Source organism: Falco rusticolus, chromosome 4 (assembly GCF_015220075.1).
Source record: "Falco rusticolus isolate bFalRus1 chromosome 4, bFalRus1.pri, whole genome shotgun sequence".
NCBI classification, from domain to species: Eukaryota; Metazoa; Chordata; class Aves; order Falconiformes; family Falconidae; genus Falco; species Falco rusticolus.
In genome coordinates, this window is record NC_051190.1 from 23,024,480 (window position 1) to 23,047,149 (window position 22,670).

Genomic DNA, 22,670 nt, shown 5'->3' on the forward strand with positions numbered 1-22,670 from the left:
TGATGTGCAGACATGGACCCTTCTTCATGCCCAGGCTGCTGTTCCTTCAGGATACGGGGAATCCACAAATGTCTGTGTTGCATTTTGGGAGCCTCACGTCAGCTCCTACCCTTTGAATTGTACGTTTTTGTCAGCTCTGACAAAACCAAGCTTAACTAATAATATACACCCTTTTAAGAGTCGTGATTAGCTAAATCCCATTTACCGTTTGTGCTGATGTTCTGAAGGAGCCTAGGAATTACAGCCATTTCTTCTTATTCACTTTAAGTGTTTTCACTGTAAATGTATTCTGCTTACATTAATCTGTAATGACAATTAAATATCTGCCTGGTGCTTGTAAGGAACCAGTGAGGGGAGATCTTAGTGGAAGATTTTCTGTACCAGCCTTTGAACTGAATTTGTATCTGATCTCGGAGGATTGTAGGATAGACAAGAAACAATTTACCAGGGCTAGAATGGAAACTATGCTAATTCTCTCCTTCAAATCTTTTTTCACTCACTGGAATTCAATGAAGAATGGGAATCGTGAAGAAAATCATAATCTTAAAGTTCAATGCTACAATAGGAGAGATTTTTCATTGCTTTAGGGAAAAAAAAGTTACGCAAGAGGAGGAAGCTTTGAATATAGATATGCTGGAGTATTGTCATAATCTTCAATCTTGACACAATATCACTCTACCCTACTGAAACCTGTTTTAATATGTCTTGAAATAAATGTCACCCTTGAAGTTTTCACCTAGAGATCGAGGAAATGCAATGCTGCTGTGAATCCTCGTGGAAGAAAGGGTTCCCATCTAGTGCCATGGGAATTAGAATGCAGAAGTTCTGGTGAGGACCTACCTGAGGACCAGGAATGGCCTGTCCCATCGCTCGGCTGTCAGTGCCCCTCGAGGCTGCCAGCTGGCTTTGCCCAGCACAGGCTCAAAGGAGGGGTTGTTGAGGGTATCCTGGCCTTGCTGCTTGCCCTGCACTCCCTTACCCGTGGTAGCCACCTTAGTACATGACAAATAAAGTTAATTCAGGAGTCTGATCCTGAACTGAGATACTTTTCAGCCTGTGTCAGTATCATAGAGCCTAAATAAGCGAGTACACAAGGAAGAGTCTTCTTATAGCTTAGTCTGTTCTTTTCCACCCCAACTGCATGCTGATTCTGGGAATAAGAACATATTGTGGAGGAGGAAGCTATTTCTGGATGCTAGTCAAGATTCACTAGACCTGGACTGACTTCTGACAGCAGTATCTCTCAGAAGCAGATGGAACATTTTCTGGGGGGGAAAAAAATCATTTAGAGGCTCCATTCACAGGAGTGATTTTCACTAAAGAACTCCCCGAGGAAAGAGAGAGGGGAGGGAGACTGAAGGGGAGGAAGAAAAGCCTTCTGATATTTCTTGCTTTGTGCAAAGCTAGAGTGAAGTAAGGCTGATCTAGTTTTGCTTTGTTTTATTTTTAGTCAGTAGGTTTGAGCAGTGATAATCTCTGTAAGAGGGCTGGGATGATGCCACTGTGTCCTGAAGTATGCCTTTTAGATGGCTGGGGTGATAGATGACCTTTACCCGAAACACATTGCCAGTCTGAAAGCTCTCAACCATGACTAAATAAAATAGATATTGTAAAGATTTGGCATTGGTTGGTTGGATTTTGTCTTCTTTCCTTCCCTCAGGCAGTGCAGGCACTCCAGTGATGTTCAACAAAAACGGTGATGCCCCGGGGCGCTACGACATCTTCCAGTACCACACCACAAACACCAGCACCCCGGGCTACCGCCTCGTTGGCCAGTGGACAGATGATCTCCAGCTCAACGTGAGTCTATCTTGTTCTTTGCTTTCTCCTTTTTGTCCGGTATACTCACTAAATGGTTTTTTTCATCCTCCAAAAATTAATAGGGATCTTTACTATTTCTTTGCAGCTACACCATGTTTGGGTTTTGGTTTTGGTTTTATTTTTGTGTGTTACCTTCTTGTACTGTCCTGCAGCCTTTTCTCTGTACCCTGAGTACCGAAGCTCCTCAGACTGATGGAGGTGTCAGGTGATCATGCAAATTTTATTACTTTTGTGTGTCTGAAGTCCCTAGTTGCCAGCCTGGAAAATGAAGCAATAATGCATTGTAGTTTGGAATCAATGGGCTTTCATTTGCAGATGCTTTGTGTTTTTTTCTGGTTATACTCTTCAGTTCTTCCAGTTTTAGGAAAGCTGAAACTTAATGGGTTTTGAGTGACTCACTCTTCCGGTGTTAGTTTGCAGCATGTAGCAAAGATATCCACATGAATGAGATGGCCATCTTGTAATGATGCCTGAAGAAAAACAAGCACGTAAGAGCAGGTGATCAAAGATACTTTGATGTTTCCCACATGGAAAAAAACATGAGTGGTGGCTGAGGAAGCTGGAGACTCTTGTGTATCCACTCAAGGATGCTCTGTGATAGGTCCCTAGAGATGTGGGTTCAGGCTTCCTGCTTGACTTTGTGCGAGTTGCTTGAGCCTCAGATTCAGTGGTGCCAGTTTAACCTTGCAGTAGTTCATCGCCGGGTAGATTGTGGTTAAAGCCCAAAGGCAGTGCTTTCACTGCGGTTTGACTGCTCTTCAGCGACAGAGCCTGAATAAAATAAAGGTATTCCTGAAGCGAAATGCCAGTTGCTACAGAAGGGTTTCCTTTGTCAGTCAAAGTTCCCACCCAAGGTCACCGCAGCTCCCCCTCCTAACATCGTCCACCCGTGGTGTGCTGTGGCTCCTTCCCGGCCTCTGCTGCTGGATCCCCTTGAAGACAAGGTGCGGGGTGACGGGGAAGGCTGTGTGAGCATGGTCCAGCTCTGGGCTGCCATGCCAGCTATGCAGCTCTCCAGCTGGGATGCAAGTCATGGGCTTCCTAGGGAGACCAAAACACCATCATTTGGAGTGTAACTGAATGCAGGACACATTCTATTTGTAAGGTTTTCATGTCTTTTGTTAAATGAAGTATTTAATGTGGATTACCAAGGGTCCAGCCTTTGAGACTGACCGCAGTATTTTGCCCTTCTTGAATTTTGGCTCGTTTTGATTTGCTGTGTGTTCTTTCAGTGGTTTTTTTTTTTTTACTTTTGATGTTCTATTTAAGGAAAACTATATTAACTTGCAATTTATGGTTCTTTTAGCAAAAATATTAATATTTTATTAAGTAAATCCTTCTTTATGTAGACGACACATCCTGATTCATTAAAATTTAAAGCTAAATTAGTGGAGCTTGATTTGTATTCCTGTTGTTGTGTTAAATGTTTCCATAAAAAGCACACTTTCCTCACCCTCATGTCCTCACAGCTACAGGCTTGTATCAGTAGTTCAGACTCTCACTAACTTCCCTTCCATTTGCTTACGGGTCCTAGTTTCTCACACAGGATTGGCATCGCTGTGATAGTCCTTGTTTGTATTTTCTTACAATAATAAAGAAAATTGTGGAGTTTAGAGAAGTCAGGGATTCCCTAAAATAACTAACCAAAATAATAGCTGCTATTAAACATCTGAGGGAAAACTACCAAAGGCTACAATTTGTCTTCGGTAGTTATTGTGGAGATAATAATTCAGGAAATGTTTCCCCAGTTCTTGTTTCTTTAATACTAATACAGGAAGGGCAACAAAAGGATGAGTGCTAATTTGGGTTTAGAAAGCGCTGAAGTGACGCTTTGTTTTCCAAGAGACTTGTCATCTTGGGCAGTCTTGTTCAGTTCTGTGAGTCTGAATTTCCTCAGCTGCAAAAGAGAAAAGTTGTTGTGCTCTATTGTGCAGGTCTTAATGGTAAGGACACTCCAGATTCAAGGGCAGCAGGTAAATAAGTGCTAAAGACCATCATAGGTGTTTCTTCTTCATCATTGTCCTCCTTCAGAGAAGGAGCAGAAATATTTTGCCATTTGCTTTCCTTAGAAGTAGTGCTACTGCTCAGTCTGTTGTCGATCTAATCCACAATGGTATATGTCCCCTTCCTACTCATAGTGTTTTGGAGTGAGAGGCAGCAGTAATGGAGAGAATAGGGCTGATTAATCTTGATAGGAGATGTTTTTCATCTAAAATTACAGAATAACTTTTTTACACTTTCTATTGCAAAAGTCAGTAGATAGACTGAAGAGGTCTTTAACAACGTATTTGTTAGTCTTCAAATATGCTATATCAATTTGTTTACTTTTTGTTGTCATAAGTTTATAAACCTGGTTTTACAAAATGTCTTGAGTTCTCTCAATCCTGACTGCTTCACATCTTTGTGCCACCTTTGCTTTTTCACGTCTGGCAGAAGTGTTCAGTAAAGGCAGGTGTCTGCTCCCTGCACACGCAGGAGCCAGCTCTGCCCCCCTGTAGCAGGTTTGTACATGAAGTGTCTCCTCTGAGTGCAGTTGACTCACCTGGATTTACATTTCTGTATCTGAGATCAGAATTTGGTTGATAACCAATTAAATATCTTATGGCATTTTGCTGCAGCAAACTTGGGATATAGTATAGTATTTACGTAAGGACAATATAATCACCATTTTTTTTTTTGCTTGCCTGATGTCAAGCACAGCTTTGCCTGGTACCCAATGCATGATTTAGTAACAATTGGCTGTATTTCACAGAAATCTACGCAAGGATAAAATGAGCAGATGTCTAATTTTAAATGGCTTGGCCAGTATTCCATGAAAAACTGTTGCAGTGCTTCGTTCTCCCTGCAGTGAAGTTGTGATTACAAGATGCCCACCCACCTCCCAAAAGAGGTCATGGAAGACCACCTCCTGCCTCTGTCTCCTTTATGAAGTTTATGTCAAGCTCTGTCAGCCCCTTTTCAGCCCCCTGCATGCAGATTTAGTATGCAATATTCATAGTTTGCATCCATTTGCAATTTGAAATGCTTTGCCCTGAATTTTAGGATCGGAAATTCGGCCAGCTGCATCCCTATTGAAATCCTGTACTGTGACCCCCAGAGCCTTTTTAATAGCAAAGATGCAGCTAATGCAATTAGACAATAAAACTCTTGACCACAGTAGTATTACCATCTGAAACCAGGCTTGTATTTTACTATGCTAGTGTTGAAAATGCACTTGTGTATTCCAAGGCAGTTGCATCAATATGAGGAGAAATGATTTGACTTTATTAAGCTTTAATGTGTTTCAAAAGCCAATAGTGCTAGTGGTGAAAAGGAGGAAATCTCCATGGGTAAAAGGAGGTGTGTCATGTACCAGCTGGTCTGCGCTTTTGAAATGTGCAACTTTTTGTTTGTTTGTTTGTTTTTTACTTTAGGAATAATTAAATCTCTAATGCTTGTGGTGTTCAAGCAGTAAGTAGTGAGGATGACTCTGTGGCTTAAGCATGAAGGCAGAGTGGCCAGGAGACACAGGTTCTGCTTTTGTGCCTTATTTTTCACTTTGAATTTGAGAAAGGTAATTAACTCTGCATGTTCTGTCTGGCCCCATGTACACCACAAATCCAGTAACAATAGATGTCCTCTTGACACGTGCACCTTTATTTGTTAGTGTCTGAGAAACCCTTGGAGGTTGCACCGTAGGAGGCCCTGTAGGAATGAGCTGGCTGCCCAGCTCCTGGCTGGCTTCTCTGAATGCAGCTTCTAATGCTTTGAGGTGCCTGGCAAAAACAGAAATGCGTCTCTCCTGGAGGAGCTGATGTGCCCGAAGGAAAAAGAAATGGATCACTCCTAGAGGAACTGCAGGTTCTCATGGGAAATTTGGTGATATTGCTTCCCTTTCTCTATATAGAGTTAACTCAGCAGGTCCCAGGTTTATGTTTCCGCATCCAAACCTCTACAAATATCCCCAAACTGTCAAAATAAAAAAAAATAATAATAAAAAAAATAAAACAATCCCTGTGAAACTGTTGAATCTTATTTTTCCAAGGATTTGTCTTCTGTATATCCTGTCACAGCAGTGCTCTCCATCATGTTCCCTGTGACTCCTTGCCATAGTTGTCTCCAAATTTCCCTGCAGTGCCTGAATGCCCCCCCACACCCCCGTATCGTGGCTGTCTGTGAATGGCATGGATGCGGGCTGGCTGGCCCAACAAAGGGGTGAAAGAGATGGTCAGTGCTGGGGGGATCTTTCCTCTAGCTAGCCACTGAGTTTTACTGATCCTGCAGACACATCCTTCAGAAATCTCTGCTTGTAGTGAACACGCTTCAAATTGGCCAGCACTTTCAAAAGTTATTAGGAAGAAAGTTGGTACAGACAGATGAAGGGGCAGACAGAGCGTGCATGTGTTCAGATTCTTTCGTATTTTCTTCTGAAATGTTAGCAAAATTTAGAAATTCCCAATAGCTGTGCAGAACAAATAGTAAAGCTAGTCTTGCTGTTAATTTTGAAATGTGATTTACACAAAGTGTTGCCCAGTAAGCCAGCTGCTACTGGATTGGAACCGGCAGGCACACACGTTTGATCTCTTGTATCGCTGAAGTGAGTGGCAGACTTGCATTTGACCGAACAGACAGTTTTGGCCTTTTCTTCCACCTCTGCCCTGTTTTCCTATTTCACGCTGACAATCTTTTAGGGGTCATTAGAAGGTTAAGCTCGTTCAAGTGTCAGTTTGCGCAGCTCAGTCCTGGCTGGGATGTGCGGGCGCTGCCGGGGCTGAGCCGTGAGCAGGCTGGGGACCTGCTGCTCTCAGTGGCCTGGCCACTAAGGGGCTCTTGCGGTACTGAGGTCCTGCATGATGGACCAGAGGTCTTGGCTCAGTACTGGGAAGGAAGCTCTCGCCTTCGTGGTGTGGTGGTGCACCCAGCTGAGATCTGGTGTTCATCCCATACCGTCCCTCCACAGCTTGCAGCACGGTGGTGGTTGTGATGCCCTGTTTCACCTTCACCCTCATCTTGGTGAGTAGTGAAATGGTTAGAGACATATTTATTTGCCATTAGAGAGAGATATCTTCTTAGAGCAAGCTAATACATTTTTTAAATTATTTTTGTTTTTTAGTTTGTCTAATTAACGCTGTACTTCTAGCCTATTAGTGTCTGCATAAGGTGCATCATGTTGTTTTAATTGCATCAGCATCTCCAGCTTGTCAAGTGTGCTCTTCCAGCTCGCTGTTATGGCTCATAAAGGTGCCACTGGGCACTCGGGCTCTGCTCAGATGCTGCAGCACATTTTCAGGATGGCTGAGGAAGGTGTATCCTTGACTATGGATGGAAAACATGATGTCCTATCCATTATCACACTGTAGAGATTTCAAGCAGCTCTTGCATGAAACATGTCTCACTTCCAAAGCATCAGACGGGGTTAACTGTAAGCTCCAGATAAAATTAAAACATTTATCTTGTTAATTTGTTTGCAAACAAACAAATGCATATTAAAGATGCCTAAACAAACCAAGTGACGAGATAAACAAAGAAGCCTGTATTGTTTTATAGATGTGCCCTTGGATTGTAAATTGTTTGGTCACATGAAGCAGCGTACAGCTTGAAACATGATTGCTGGTTAAATGGAGCCTTTTGCATGCAGTGTCAGGAAGACTGGCTGCTTAGCTGTTCCTTACGCTTTTATTAATTTCCTCCAGCAATAAGTGATATATTGCCGCAATCTTTCTAAACAAGTGCTCAGAAGATTAATAGTATTGATAATTATCAATGTGGTTCCATAAACACGTACGTTACATAGATCTAACTCCCCTTATAAATACTGGCTCATGTTATATGGTGCGAAGCAAATCGCTGTGTAGTTATTAATAACTCCCTCCTCCTTGGGGAAATAGCTGTATGATGTTGCTTTCTTCACTGTAGGTTCAAGCCAGTATTTTAGAGGAGCATGAAAAATGGTGGGGGGGGATGGGTGGCAGGGAGGAAGTCTCTCTTTAAAGAAAGCGACATCCCCATACCTCAGAGTCACTGCTCTTGCAGCGCCCGGGGCGTCCCTATCGCTAGTGGTCAGCCCTCGCCCCCAGGGGCTGGGGAGCCACCGCTGGCCCTGACGGCACCCAGGGACGGTTCCCAGCAAGGCAGGGAGAAGGGAACTGTGCAGCTCCCATGCTGCGGTGGTTCTTCTCCCACAAACAGGAATATGCTAGTAACTCTGTAATCGCCTGTGCAATTTATGCAGATCCTGATCCACTTCAACACCTACTGAATCTGTTTGGGCTCAGACTCATCTGTTTACATGCCATAAACATCTCTGTTACAGAATTTGGAAATACATGTTATGAACAGCAAGCTAATGAAAAGAGTAATTAGATGTCTAACCTTCTGGCAAGGGACCTATATCTACCTGACTTTTTTTGGTAAAATATTCAGAATGGCAATTAGATCCAAGCAACTATTCAGTGGAGTTTGATGCTCAGGAATATTCTGCCAACAGATGGTATTTTTCTAAAATAATGTGTTCAAATCTATTTCTGTTTGTTGGTTTTTGATTCTGTGGTTGGGTTTTGTGTTTTTTTTTTTCTTTAGAGTAGAACATGTTCAGAGCAGATGTATTTTTTTATTATCCCTGCCCCCCCCCGCCCCCCCCCCCCCCTTCCCCGAATATTTTGCAGCAAAAGGTAAATCTTTCTGGAGCCATATGCAAATCTCAGTTTATGGAAAGCCTGGGATTTCCCCAGTTTCTGGTGGAAAGAGAGCAAAAGGGCACCTGTATGGCCAGTCCGAAGGTTTTGCTTCAAATAGCAGGGATGAGAGAACTTCACCACAGTGACCATAGGGTTGTTGTGAGGATTTTAAGATGCTTTTAAAAGAATGTATTTTGAAGTATTTATCTGAAATTTAAAAACAGAAATTTGCCATCTCCCAACTCAGAAAATCTCAGCTCGAACAATTTTGCCTTAGGTTGTGTTACTGAAAGCACAATTACTGACAGATCAGTTCTAGCTCCTGTATCTGTAGAATGTATAATCACAAAACCCCTATTTGCAAATATATATATAAAATGTGTGTTTACGTGCCTTTATATGTGGATGAATGGATGGATGTATATACATGCACAGACCTTTGCAATATATAATCCTTAAGATTTCTGTTTGTTTGCAACATCTGAGTAAGCTCAAAGTCATGGTTCAAAGATTATGTCAAGATAAATAAAAGTGGGTATCAGTTTGCTTTCTCATTTCAGTTATTGTCACATAAATTGGCCTTTCTAGTGTCATTTCTTATTCCTGTTACAGAATGTAATGAGTAGCTGGTACAAAGATAATACATCTCTATTACAACTTGGAGCCTGAAATCTTGTGAGCTGGTGGGTTGACAGGAGGTATGCATTGTTCAGGTTTTAGACAGTCTCATTAAACAAATTCAGCAAATGAGTTCAGGATGTGATTTAAAATTAAGATTTTAAGTATTAAGCATGATTAGTATCTTTTGTTTCCATGTGTCAGTGAGAAACCCTGAGGTTTCAGCTGATGCAGCCACTTGTTGAAAATCACCAGCATTTACATTTTTAATGAAATTGGCTAAACCCTTAGATTTAATTAGTAGTACGTCACAGCATATTGACATACATGGAGATGTGGTTGTGTCCAGAAGTAACTGGGTTTCTGATAGCTGAAAAAATATGATTTATTTTAGCTGCTATTGCCTCATCAACATTTTTGGGAAGCAATATAATCTGGGCTGTCCTTTTCAATGGAAATACTGGTCAGCTGGTGCTGCTCCTGGTGAACTGCTGCCGACCCTGGTCCTCAACGGGGGCCACATCCAAATGCAGTGCTATTCCTTATCTTCTCATGGCAGTCTTTGGAAATGTTATTCTGCCCCAAAATAACTAGTTTTATGGTACATAAAAAAGTTCTGTGCTGCTGCTTTAGGCATTTACAACCCACTGAGATGAATTAAACTTACCTAAATGACCCTCTCCCCTGTGGCACTGTTACTGGCACCCCACATCTTCTGCTCCCCTGACCCCGGTCCCATCCCTCCACCCGCTTTGCAGTGTTGCATCAGTCACCGGGCGACATGCAGCGACAGTTGTGCCCGAGGGGCCACGGGTGCCCAGCTTTACGGGAATTATTTCACAGCATAAAAGCTGTTGAATGCACAGTCCTTCCAGAAAGGTCTGCAGCCTGTTTGCAAAGCTATTTGCCATAGCTGAGCTCAGTCTTCATTACACCGTCAGCCAAATTGTGTGCAGCCCAGTCAGAAATTTAAAGGTGAATAATTACATCAACATGTTACTAAAATACGTCCCAACTACATGTTTTAGCTAACAAGTTACCATGCCCAACATGTCAATAGTATAATGTATACTATAATAATAGATGTTGTTTACTTTGTTCTGTCATTAGATTCTGTAATCTTTCATTGCTCATGTCAACCATGACCGGTATGAACACCTTTAATTATCTTGCAGAATTAACTTTCAGCCAACTGGAAGGGAATTTTTCAAACCACTGGCCCGCTGAATGACCATATGCTAATTCCTTAGTCCTCCATCAGGTCTCCAAACTGTGCGCTAACAGGCAGCAGGACTGAAATCACGTAGGTCCTGCTCACAAGCTGTGATTACAGCCTGACTTGGTAAGTGCTCTTGGAATAAAACCGATGAGGTTTGTAGTACCACAGATGGTTTTGACGCATTAGGTTTAGAAACGGCTGCTGTAAATAATTTTTATTCAGATAAGGGCACAACCTCAAAATACATGATAGTAACCATGTGAATCAAGCAGCACTTCTTCTGTACCACAGAAGAGAGCTAAACAACTCATTGCAAATCATCAATAAATGCAGATAATCCTGCCTGTATTTGGGCTTTCCTTGAAAAGAGCCTTAGGTAGTGCATGTTGTCATCCAGAGAGTCTCAGAGCATGTCTCCAAGTGTCCTTCAATACTCTCATGCCAAACATTTAGCATGTAATGCCAAATTAAACCCGAAAATCTTGGGAGCAGCACGATGTTGACTGCATTAACATCCACATTTATGCACGAGAAAGCTGAGGGGTATGTAACATTGGCAAATAGTTGGAATGTGTGCTGCGACAGCTGGTACCTGGGTGGGAGTCCTGTGCAATCATTCTGCAGCAAGGTCTTCTATGACGTGAATCAGAAATCCTGCCAGGGTGGCATTTTTTGGTATGGGGAAAGTAATGCAGAGAATGGAAGCATTAGGAGGCTTTGATAAGTTGGGTGTGAATAGAACCATCCCTGACAACAAGTACCCGCAGCTCTTGGTCACCACCATCTGCAGAATTAGAAAACAATCCGCAAAGAGCCAGACCATTGCGGACCCCTTTCCTCTCTGTTCTTTGCCATGCTTGAAAATCATGGAGACTGTGGGGTTTTTTTTAAAAAAGAAAAATAATTCAGTGAGTTGAGCTTTCTGTATAGATTTTTGCTATATAAAAATAGGAAGGCAATAGTTAAATCTTACACCTCTCACTGAAAACTAGCTCAGATTTGGAATTAAAGATGTGAAATGTCATTTCCTATTTGTTATTGACCCATTTTGCCTTGGCGGAAATGTGTACCGCGTGAGCTGCACTACCGTAGGCAAAGCAAAGTGAATTAAGCTTTATCAGCTTTTGGCAACTCTGAGCATCGGTGTAATTTTCCTCGAGGTCTGAGAATGTCACAAGGTAAAACATTTGTAAGGATATAAATGCTAAGAGAAACCAGGCTGAGCAAATATCTGAGACGTATTACATATCTTTTCAAAGATAGAAATCTTTTCAAAGATATCTTTTCAAAACCAGAAACATAAGGAGCTCATGAAAGGTATAATGGAAAAAAATTACGTAGCAGAAAAGTTAGTGAGTTCAGAATTTGCTTCATCTTGTGGTGTTCTCTTAAATGTTCGTGAGCCTGCAGGCAGACTTACTCTCTGAGAATGAGTAACATAAGAAATAGAAGGTCAAAACATAAATCGCTATGTTTTTAAAATAGGTGATGTTATTGCTCTTCACACATCTTCTTAAATCCTCTTTTGCAAGGCCAATGTGTTTTTGTCAGCAAATATATTCAAGAGCAAATACTTTGCTGGGATATTTTATGGATAATTAACAGGTTTGGTTGCTTTTCACAGGAGTAATAATGTCAGTTTTTGTGTTACTGAGGGTGTAATAGTTCTTTTTTTAATACCTCAAAATGGAAAGATGCTTTTCAATGACAGATATGCTTTGTTGTGTTTGGAGAAGTTCACCCAACTATGCAGAGAAAAAGACTAGGTGTGTGCAGCAAAGCTGTTCTGCTCCCCACGCAGCTACTTTTCCACTGCTCTGAGAGTAGAAAGCAGGGTACAACTTGTCCAACAGCACATGAGCACTTGGCATTTTGCAGATACCTGTCAGTAGAAAACTCAGGTTTCTAGTTAGATCCTCTGTGGTCTTTAGCTGCGGTTTTGCCAAACGTTTCCATCCTTCTCCCCCTTTGTTTCCATCCAGCGGGACCCCCCGTAACTCCTGCTGTAAAGCTGCAGCTTTGGTCAGCTCTGTGTGTTGCAGCTGCTTTCATCCCCCTCAGGCGAAGGAAGGCTGCTTTCTGTTGTGGGTAATCTCCAGTGGCATTGAGATATTGTACCAGCTTTTATGTTTGCATCTCATCCTTGCCCTGGCGAAGAGATTTTGATGGAAAAGACTTTCTTGGTTAAAGTCTACAAAGGCACATGGGGACATGTGATTAGCATGGTAGGCAATGGCAAACCAAGGCTGTGCATAGGAAAAGGGAGAATTTAGGAAGTATCAGCAGGATAGCAATTGCATTTCTGCTTCTAGATCGAATGCATTAACTTTTGTCTTTTCCTTTGCAAAGGAAGTATAATCTTTTGTCCTGGAGGTAGTGGGCAGCAGCATGGGGGTTTGTGTCTAGTGAGCCCAGCAGGGCAGCCACCAAGACACTTCTCACGTTTCTTTCTTTGACATCTCCTTATCCACTTCAGATTTTCTCTTGCAGTTTCTCTGGTGTGGTAGAAGGTGTTTGTTTAATATCCCCGTATCTGTGAGTCATGAGTGCCTGGCGTTCCCTTTCCAGAGGTCAGGATGCAGCATGTTTTCATGTTTGTATGCAGGGGATGAATGAAGCATGCAGTGGTTTCTGTTGAGATGCTTATGTTTAGAGGATTGAGGTGTGCTTTCCGTATGCAAAACCTAAAAGTCCGAGTAGCGAGCAGGACTATAGGCTTTTCCACTTCAGCTGCCTGAGATTCTAGTTCAGCGTATCCTCAGCAGGTGTGGGCCAGCATCCTCCAGTCACGCCAGTCATCCTTTGATTGTCAACAGCAGCCAAAGCCTTGCTCATTTGTCTCTTTTCATTTATCCAATTTGCATGTAATTTTTTTAATGTATTGTATTAACAGACATGGGAACTATTGGCCTAAAACTGTTTTTGTAGGTCCAAAACATAACCCAGCTGTGTTTTGCAAAATTAATTTTTGCTACCGTACAGATGAAAGTGCCAAGGATAGTAGAGTAGAAATTGTGATGATTGTGTAATATTGAGCCTGTTTGCTTTAGAGGGGAGAAAGAAATCCCTTAAAGGGTATTGAGAAACCTCTGCACACATCAGGGCCATGTGAACAGCCCTTACAGTTTCTAGCATTTAAGCAAAGCACAGAGGTTCCTGACAGAGAACATGTATTGAGTGGGTCAAAAATAATCACTTTTTAAATGTCCCTGAATACTGATTTCTGTAGAAAATTGACATGGTTTGCAGCAGAACTATAATGCTGGATATATAGCATCCATTTTAATGTGTCTCAAGCTAATCGTTCATATGATAGGCAATAATGGCCACAAATAAACAGCTGCAAAGGGTCTTTAGCTAGCTCTTAAAACTTGAGGGGAAGCCTTTATTTGCTTTGTCTTCCTTTTTTATTTGTTTCTTCTCCCACTAATCTGAAAATGTACATTTTATATGAAAAAGATGCGTTAAATGATTCCCGTGAAACAATCTTGTTTACTTGTTAATTGCACCTTTTAATGGCGTGGAGGATATGTATTTGACCATTAAAAGTAGCATCCGAGCATCTGGCTCCCAGTGGTAACTGTGAATTGATGTTTTATTCCATTCTTGCAACGCCTGTCCTTTAGACTGGCTGGTGAAGGGTAGTGCAAACTTAAACCTTTCGTTGCAAAAGCAAATCTTGGGTCCCTTTTCCTCTCAAAAATACAGCTGGAAAAGGCAGTGCAGGCTTTTCTCCTTGATACTCTTGCAAGAGGTTTCAGTTCACTCAGGATGTAGGGAGTTTACATATGGTCCCCCAGTCATGGGGCAGGAGGTGAATGCCATCTCATAGAATCACAGAACGTTTTGGGTCAGAAGGGATCTTAACAACCACCCAGTGCCACCCCCTGCCGTGGGCAGGGACACCTTCCACTGGACCAGGCTGCTCAGGGAAGCAAGGCGAGGGAAGGAGTGGGGAGGAAGGTTCACTGCACTGGAAGGAAGGTGCACAACTGGGAGTATGTCAGACAGCTAAATATTTAGGGAGCTCAGCTAGAGGGAATAAGATACCAGTTCTGGTCCTTTTACTTTTCAAAGAGATGGAAGGGGGTGGGGGGGGAGGTGGGGGCAAAGTGTTAGGTTGTTATTGCTTTAGTATGCAAAAATGGGATGAGACACAAAATTCCTTAGCTTTCTAAGGTTAATTAAAAAAAAAAAAAACCAAACCAAAAAAAACCAAACAAAAAACCTCAGGGTTTGGGTGGGTTGCTTTTTCTTCTTTGCAAAATTTTAGTGGGATTTCAACCAGACCAATACCATCATTGTTTTAGGCAGGGTGTGATTGGAGGGCCAGTATTAATTTAAATACGAAATCCATGGAATGATCTTCAGTTTCAGCCTATGCTGCTGGGTTTTTCCATTTTGTCTGTCTGCCTGCTGTGATGTGCTGGTTCTGTACAGACAACACCAGTGTCCCACGCAGCTTTCAGAGCAGAAGCAGCTGCCAGCGTCGGTCCTTGGTCACTTTCCTGTGCAGCAGCTGCCCGTCGCAGCCACATCGTCACGCAGCCACATCGTCACGCAGCCACATCGTCACGCAGCCACATCGTCACGCAGCCACATCGTCACGCAGCCACATCGTCACGCAGCCACATCGTCACGCAGCCACATCGTCACGCAGCCACATCGTCACGCAGCCACATCGTCACGCAGCCATGTCGCTTTCCTCTTCCTCTCCCTGCTCAGTTTCAGCAAGATGTGACTGTAGCACCAATGAAAGACTGGCCCCAAGTGCAGTATAATTAAAGTCCCATCAGCCAACTCTAATTTTCTGTGTACCGTCTACAGTTCTTTTAGGGACCAACTGATTGAGTATAACCTGAGCAAGGTAATCTAATAGTATTAACAACGCTGCAGCAATCCAATTAGGGCCTAAATGAGTTAGGTACTAAGTTTCACTCAGAATTTTGTATTTCTTTCATCTTGCTTCCCCAGCCTGTGTGTCATTTGCCATGCACGCTAGACATGATGAGAAAATTACTGTACCATTGATGCAGATTCTTTAAAAAGGGAAAACTGGGAGCAAATAATTTGACTAGAAAATACTGGTCTTTGAATCAGCTTGGGAATTAGTAGGATAAATAAACTAAAGAATTTTGAGTTGGCAGGCACCTCAGGATAAATGCTGTCCAAATTACACACATACCATTTGGTACATCTCTAGTTATTACCCTTTCCGTTTTCAAAGTAGTATATCAGATTTGGCAGAAGTGTTCCTTTTTCACAGTCAGAAATAACAGCAAAAAAAAAGAAGTTATTAGCTCGTAAGCAGAGATAAACAAACATAAAGGGCTAATCCTTTTCTCAAAACTTGGTTAAGGTCAACTCATGGCTATGCCATGAAAAATAACTCAACTCAGAAAAGGAGTTTTCAGGAGAAAAATCAGAATTCCTGGATTTGCTTCGGGATATGCCATTGTCATCCAGCCTTGTTGTTCAGGACTTAAACGCGCCCATTGTTGAGCATTATGCGGATGTTTGAAAAAAGCATTTGAACATTTGATTTTGCCTGCTTAAATAGTAAGCAATTGCTTTGCCCTAATGTTGAGCTCTCTTTCATGTTCTTTGGTACTTCGGATTGTGGGTTTCTTGCCATCCTGCACCACGAAACCCTTCAGTCCCGACGCTGTGGGGTGGGCACTGCGCAAGTACTGAGCTACGGGTATGTGGGACATTCTGGCAGAGTCAGTGGGCACATGCTAAAATGTGTGTGCTGATGGCTATGGCCTCTCATCTCACTGTGCCCTGGCTTTGATACACCTGACCATGTCCTTCGCCCCGTGTATCGTGTACTGCTGCGTTCGCATCCTGCTCGGAAGTCCTCAAATGGAGAACAGCGTGGGAGTCAGCTAGACCATTTTAGCCTTCTCTGTTAGGAGTCATATAAAAGGTATCCGTGTCTATTATTTACTGTATACCTCATGACATTTCAGTTTCTTATTTAAATTCTAGCTGCGGACTCAATGATCTTAAAGGTCTTTTCCAGCCTGAACGATTCTATGATTCTGTGGGTATATTTGAAATGAGATTCATGCAAACATATCCAACCAACGTAAAAAGCAGAAGGAAGTAAAGACCTAAAATACCTTTGATTGAAGGGAACTTTGCTAATGCTCTTTCCACCAGAATAGCAAAATATCACAGTTTTTCTTCTGTAAGTATGTAACTGCGCCACCTCACTTTGAGGTCTTTCATCTTTTCCCTTTTTGTTTTGCATTGCAGTCTGTATGTTGCGATCAGCCCACTCCTGTTGACATGCTGGTGTTGGGTGTGTGTGGGATGGTTGGGGACACAGCGAGTCTGGTGCTTCATCTCATAGCAGATGCTGAGGGTCAGGCAGACCCAGAGGCAGGTTAAGGGCCATGGTCGTTTGGTGACCTGTTGTTGGTGAGAAGGAGCAGGTTCCTCACTGCGGGCTGTTCTCGTTCGTCAGAAGTGCCAGGCTGCATTTTCAGATGTGTTTCACTGAAAGTCGTGACACTGAAGGACAAGCTAGCTTATGCCAAAAAGCATTAAATGCTTAAGAGAGGGGTGTCAAGGCTACTCTTTCCATAGGTCTGCTTTCATTGCCCCGGTTAGTAGCCAGCAAGTGGTAAATTGCTCCTTTAATTAAGCAGAGTTTTATCTCCTTATATATGACAAGAGAAACATTGGGAGTTGGCAGGAGGTTATGAGCAGTGAGATGAGTGGATTTTTTTTCAGACCGAAATCGCAGCTTATGGGTTCTGCCAGTGACGACATCTCTGAGCTCTGTCAAGTGGCACAACCGTCCTGGTCCCATTTGCTAAACCGTACAGCTTTGTAAAAAGGGCTTAATACTGTTTAACAGACAGCTTTACATAAATTCCTATGAATATATGTAGGCACATCTGCTCTGCATACCTCCGAGTTGAAATCCTAATTCCTGCTTGGAGTTTGTGCAGTCACTAATCAGGAGGAAACATACCCATGTCTCTTCAGGAACAGAATCTGTGTCAAGACTTCATTATTTCTGACCTACATCCTACAATTAATTTTTCTAAGAAATCTAAGAAATTTTTTGAGACTGTTAAAGAAGCAAAACGAACTCTGGCCATTAGTGTGCAGTGGGTATAGCTCGCGTCTCCTTCGTACTGTAAGTGCTGTATGAAATGAGCAGCCTAATGAGGCTGATGCGTGTGGAGTTCGATGGGGCTCTGTACCGAGGCTGACAGCGCATCTAGCACTGAGGGACATTCCTGGGATAAAATGTCACGTAAGAGGAGAGTGGCAGGAGTTTTCTCAGCCTTGAGATTTTGCTGAGGTTTGCTGCGGTTTGCTGCGTCCTCCTGAGTAAAGAACATACATACTTTGTTTTCTGCACAAAATGGTTAACCTCATTTTGGGTTTTGTTCAGGGATTCTTGTTTGGCCCATTAGTTAAGTGATATATATATTTAAATTAATATAAATATCAAATGATGACGGAAGGTGATGCTCTCCTAGAATATTTAGCTCTGCAGATCGAACCAAAGAAAGTCTTGACTTAGCAGATTTGTCTCTAAAGGTGAGCCCAAACAGTACGTGCAAAAGGTGTTTCTACATAGCTCTTATTTTGAGCGCTGCATGTCTTTTATGCTTTATTGCTGCTGAGGCACAGTGCTTATCATCTCACTTGTATAATCAGCTTTCAGACATGGCTGTGAGTGAAGGCTATTGTGTTGCTTATTAGTAAAAATTCAGGTGCTTTCTGTTCTGTCTGTCACTGCCAATCTTAAATCATTGATCTTTCCTCTCTACAGATGTCTGGGAAGAATATTTTTGAAACATTTGCATAAAACGTCAAAAAGACCTACCTGTTCCTGAGATTCAATTTAGGAAAAAAAAAAAATTACAGTTTTTCTACACGTGCAACAGCGCTGGTTTGAATCAGGGATGGGCACAGGCCTTCATGGCAAGGAGCTGCCGTTGGTTATGGCCATTACCACCCATCGCCTTCAGGCCCAGCTAGAGGACGTTGAGGAATCACACCTTCCGTCTGCTCAGTAGGGAGTTCCTTTGGCCAGTGTCACTAGTGAGCATGGTCCTGGTTCGGGCGGTGCCAGAAATGCAGGAGTTCAGACAGGAAAGAGCTGAAGCTTCCTGGGAGAGGGGTAAAGCACCCGATAGATGGATTTGCAGGACGTCTGGCACAGGCAGGCTTAGGCATTAGCAGACTACTTGTCCATACAGTGTGAATCACTAGCTGAACTAAAAAGAGGCTATTATTCTTCTTAATCTCTGTACTGCATGAGTTAGACCTTCCCCCAGAAAAAAAAAGTTTTAACAGTTTAGCACTTTTTAGGGTAATTTCTCCTTCATAACTGTGTCTCTTGAGTAACCTGCTGGTGATTTCAAGGTGATCTATACTCTAATTAAACACTGGTCCATCCTTCCGTGTTGAAGGAAGCTCCAGCTGAAATCAGTGGGAATGTCACTTGATTAAGGCATCCTGGGCTGGTACCACAGTGAGCTGTCGTTTTCCCTGTATGAAGCTGAAACCTGATGTGTAAATATCCCGTTAACGCCTTGCAACAGATTCAGCCCTGCCCCCTCAACAATGGATGCCTTTAGAGCTCCTTTCAAAAAAAGAAAAAAAATCAGATAACTTATGCTACACGGGTTTGTACTGTGCTTAGTTGTAGCAGGAACTCAAGGAAAGCACTTGGAAACCAAACGTTCCTCTAAAAATACCTGGGTTTGGTTGGGGGAGAGGGAAATAACTGCAACAGAATAAGCAGCGATAGACAAGGGCTGGTTTTATTAATTTTCAAATGATTACATGATACTCTGAAATTAAGCCTAGCGTGCAAGAATGGCAATGTTGTTTCTTATGTGGGAGATGTTATTTTCTGCATGTAAAACATTAAGAGCACCATAAGCTTAGCCTATTTTGTGAAATACAAAAGACAACCAGTAGACTGGATTCTCTTTTGACCAGTTTGACAATGAGGTGTGCTGGCAATGAACCACTGGGTGCAAGACGAAGGGCAGCAGCAAAAAGCCCCAAACACCCTGTCACTCATCCTTGGCTCAGGACTGATGATAGATACTGTCATTCTAAGCCACTTACTTCAGAATGAAGAATTGTCTTAGATTACCTCTGCTTTCAGAAGATAGGTGAGAGCAAATTTATCAGTTTAGATAAGAAATGTGTATTATAAATGCACGTTTGGAAGTATATGCTCTTCATTAATTAAAAAAGATTACACAGAGGATGCAGGATGAATACTAAAGACGCATGGCCCATCCCCTTCCATTAGTGAGAAGACAACAGGAAGCCGTAGTCGGATATAAAAGTATTAAAATAATTAAATTTTAGTTTTATTGTGTGTCAACAGAAATATATGATAATAAGCATTTTTTCAAAAATTGTAGATTAAGCATTTTTCTCTACATCAGTGTTGTGCTAAAAATGCCCTTGCTTTAATGTAGAACAAATAGCCTTTGGATCTCATTAAAGATGTTATTATAAGTGCTCAGTGCAACTTGCTTCTGGTGTCCTTAAAGCAGGTAAGATTGGTAGAAAATGATGACAAATATTAAATGAAAGAAACAGTTAGATTAGGAAAGGAAAGAGAAAAATAAATGAGGTTTTTATGTAGGTTAAGAACTGCTTATTATGAGATCACCAAGAAGGAGTTACAGTGCAGGAACAGAAGCGATGAGTTTAGTTGAGGTTTAAATCACAATTCATTTAATCTGTTGAGTGAAACGTGATGTAGATGCTATGCAGATTATTATACCTGTACCCAAATACCAGCTTTCCTTTACTCTAGGTGACAAGAACCAGTAGCAGGGGGATTCTTTCCTGATACAGCCCCGCGTTCGGTGTGAGCAGAGCAGAGCAGGGGGGACCCTTTCCCCAAGGCACCCACAGGTATTAAAGGTGTTAAAGTGAAGTTAACAGAGAAAGGTGCAAACAGGTGACTGGCCTCCGGTATAGCAGTGTAAGCCTCCACCCAGTGAAACACTGGTGCGCCAGCCCATCAGGCACTGGGGGTGCAGACCCCATCTCCCGGCACGGTGCAGGGTGCCAGGCATCTCCCCTGTGCAGCAGCCCCTTCCTCACGCGGGAGCAAACGTGGGAGCTGGTCCCACGTCTTCCAAAAGCTTTCAGGAAAATTATTTTCCACACATATTCATAAAGCGCTTTGCACCGTGGGATCCCTGCCCACACTGGGGCTTTCCAGGAGCTGTCACAACATTAATGAGAGGAAGAAATTTGGAGCTGTGTGGTTCCTGGGTAAAAGTGATCCTGGGGGCATTTTGCTCATTAATAGGTATCTGAATCAGCAGGTGTGAAGCTGAGGGCCTGGCATTATGGGAGTGTTGTCATGATTGCTTGACAACGTTTCTGATTTGTGCTGACAATAAAAAATTGTAAGTTTTTTGACTGGAAGACTTTGAGAAGTGATGAGTTTCCATCACCTTCAATTACAAAGTTATGGTTTGCTTGTCCTGTCCGCGTTGATGGGCAGGACGCTGTCCGTCCCCACAGCAGTTACATTACGGCAGAAACAAGAAGGGCAGCAGCAGGAGAAACTACACAAAAAAATGTATAAGGACTTGTAACTTCTGTTTATGAAGAAGATAGTTTGGAGGGATTTAAGATAATTAATGCAGCAGAGCAGGGAAACCTAGAAGATTTTGCTTTTCCTCTGAAGTAGGTTTCTTTTGAAGTGTCCCAAGACACCTAAACCCCCTCGCTAGCACAAACCATGTCATCCCTGGCGTCGGGAGGAGGGCAGCGCTGGGCTGATGCTCCATCTGGCTGGTGAAGTGTTCCTGTGGAACAGCGCTGGAAGTAGGGAGGAAAAAGAGCTGTCACGAGGCAGGGACGAGCTGCAGAGCTCAGGACCAGGTTTCAGATCTATGCAGGGGGAGCAGGGGTGCACAGCAGCCCCGGCCCAGTAGAGATGCTCTTACTGCAGTGGGGGGTTGGGTTTGGACACCATTACCCCTCGGGTTCGGGGGCTGCTGGTTAACATGTCCTACTTCTGCCCTGCACAGGTTTCAAAAGCTGCTTTGAAGTAGCTGGATTTCTACTTTGATTTGAAACAAGGGAACAGTAGGAAAATGAAGAGGCAGGAGTGAGCTCAGGCTTTACCACATTTTGGGGTGCTGGGGTGTAACTGGACTCAAACCTGTGAGGAGGGCACCTGGGTTTAGAGGACGGCTCCCAAGGCAGGGGAGCGAGGGCAAGCAGAGCTGGGATCAGCATCGGTCCCCGCGGGAAGGGGGAAGGATGCAGTGGCTTTGCAGAGCTGGTACGCTGCTGCGGCAAAAACAATCATGCTGCTTAAACAGAGTTTTTGTAGTTTCTGGGGATTTTTTTGCACTATCCTGAAAAGGCATTGAGCCTGCATGGAATGCAGTGATTTGTTCATCACAAGCAAAAACTATCGGAGTTTTTTTGCCTGCATCACCTTGCAGGCTCCACGCTTGTCTTAAGGCTTTTCATCAACCCCCTATAGGCAGTGAAATTAAAATAAGTTACAGTATGAGGTGAAACACCTTATTTGCAGTGTCTGGGCAAATCATTGGAGTAGCTTTGCATCCTTCTCTGATAGTCTGGCTTATCGTTGCCGTTATCTTTTGAAGGGATTTTAGCTGATATTTTGCAGAAGCTCTGTTGACTATCTGTTATTGACATATTCTTAGCTTAAAACCATTATCATGTTAAAGCCCTGGATTTAGAAACTAATTACAAGACATTAATAGCTAAGCCCTAAGAGCTAAGTCATGCAAATATTGCTATCTGTAAAGTTGAATATACAAAAAATGTTTGAACTGCTGACTTAGTAACTGGAGTCTAAAAGCAATCTGTAAGGTGGCAATAAATCTGAGCACAATCCTCCGCAATTGTTTTCTAATGTGTCCATGAAATTAATGGCACAGTTGTTATGAAAGTCGTATCGGGGAATGTGGCTATTTTTTCCCTGAGTAGGTTAATTATCACTAATGTAATTATTTTTGTACTGATTTCTATTTTAATCAAACTTTACGTGAAACAATTTTGTTCAGAACAAATAGCTTATTACAGGCATGTTTGTGGTGGTGAGAAAAAAGGCAGCAATGTTTAAATTATACACATATATTGAGTTACTTTATTCATTAAAATGAACAATTATGTTAGGCCGTATGAGACAGACTAAGCATTTCTTGTTAATGTTTGTTCTGTAGTGAACATAATGAGAATTTATGTTGGAAATGGATCCCATCCCTTTAGCTTGAGGCATTTGTGAACTGGGCGATAGATACGTGGGAGTTAGGAGAGCTTGGGGATAGGAGGAATTAGAATGAGCCCTACACCAGGAG

The 22,670-nt window shown here is 42.6% G+C and overlaps 1 protein-coding gene across 3 annotated transcripts in view; it reads left to right on the forward strand.

The window, feature by feature from the left end:
- GRM7 (glutamate metabotropic receptor 7) overlaps positions 1 to 22,670 on the forward strand; it is a 304,155-nt gene that overhangs the window by 208,786 nt on the left and 72,699 nt on the right. For all 3 annotated transcript variants that reach the window (XM_037387351.1, XM_037387352.1, XM_037387353.1), the window contains exon 7: positions 1,661 to 1,800. In XM_037387351.1, the coding sequence (XP_037243248.1) occupies positions 1,661 to 1,800 (140 nt within the window). The remainder of the gene's footprint in view (positions 1 to 1,660; positions 1,801 to 22,670) is intronic.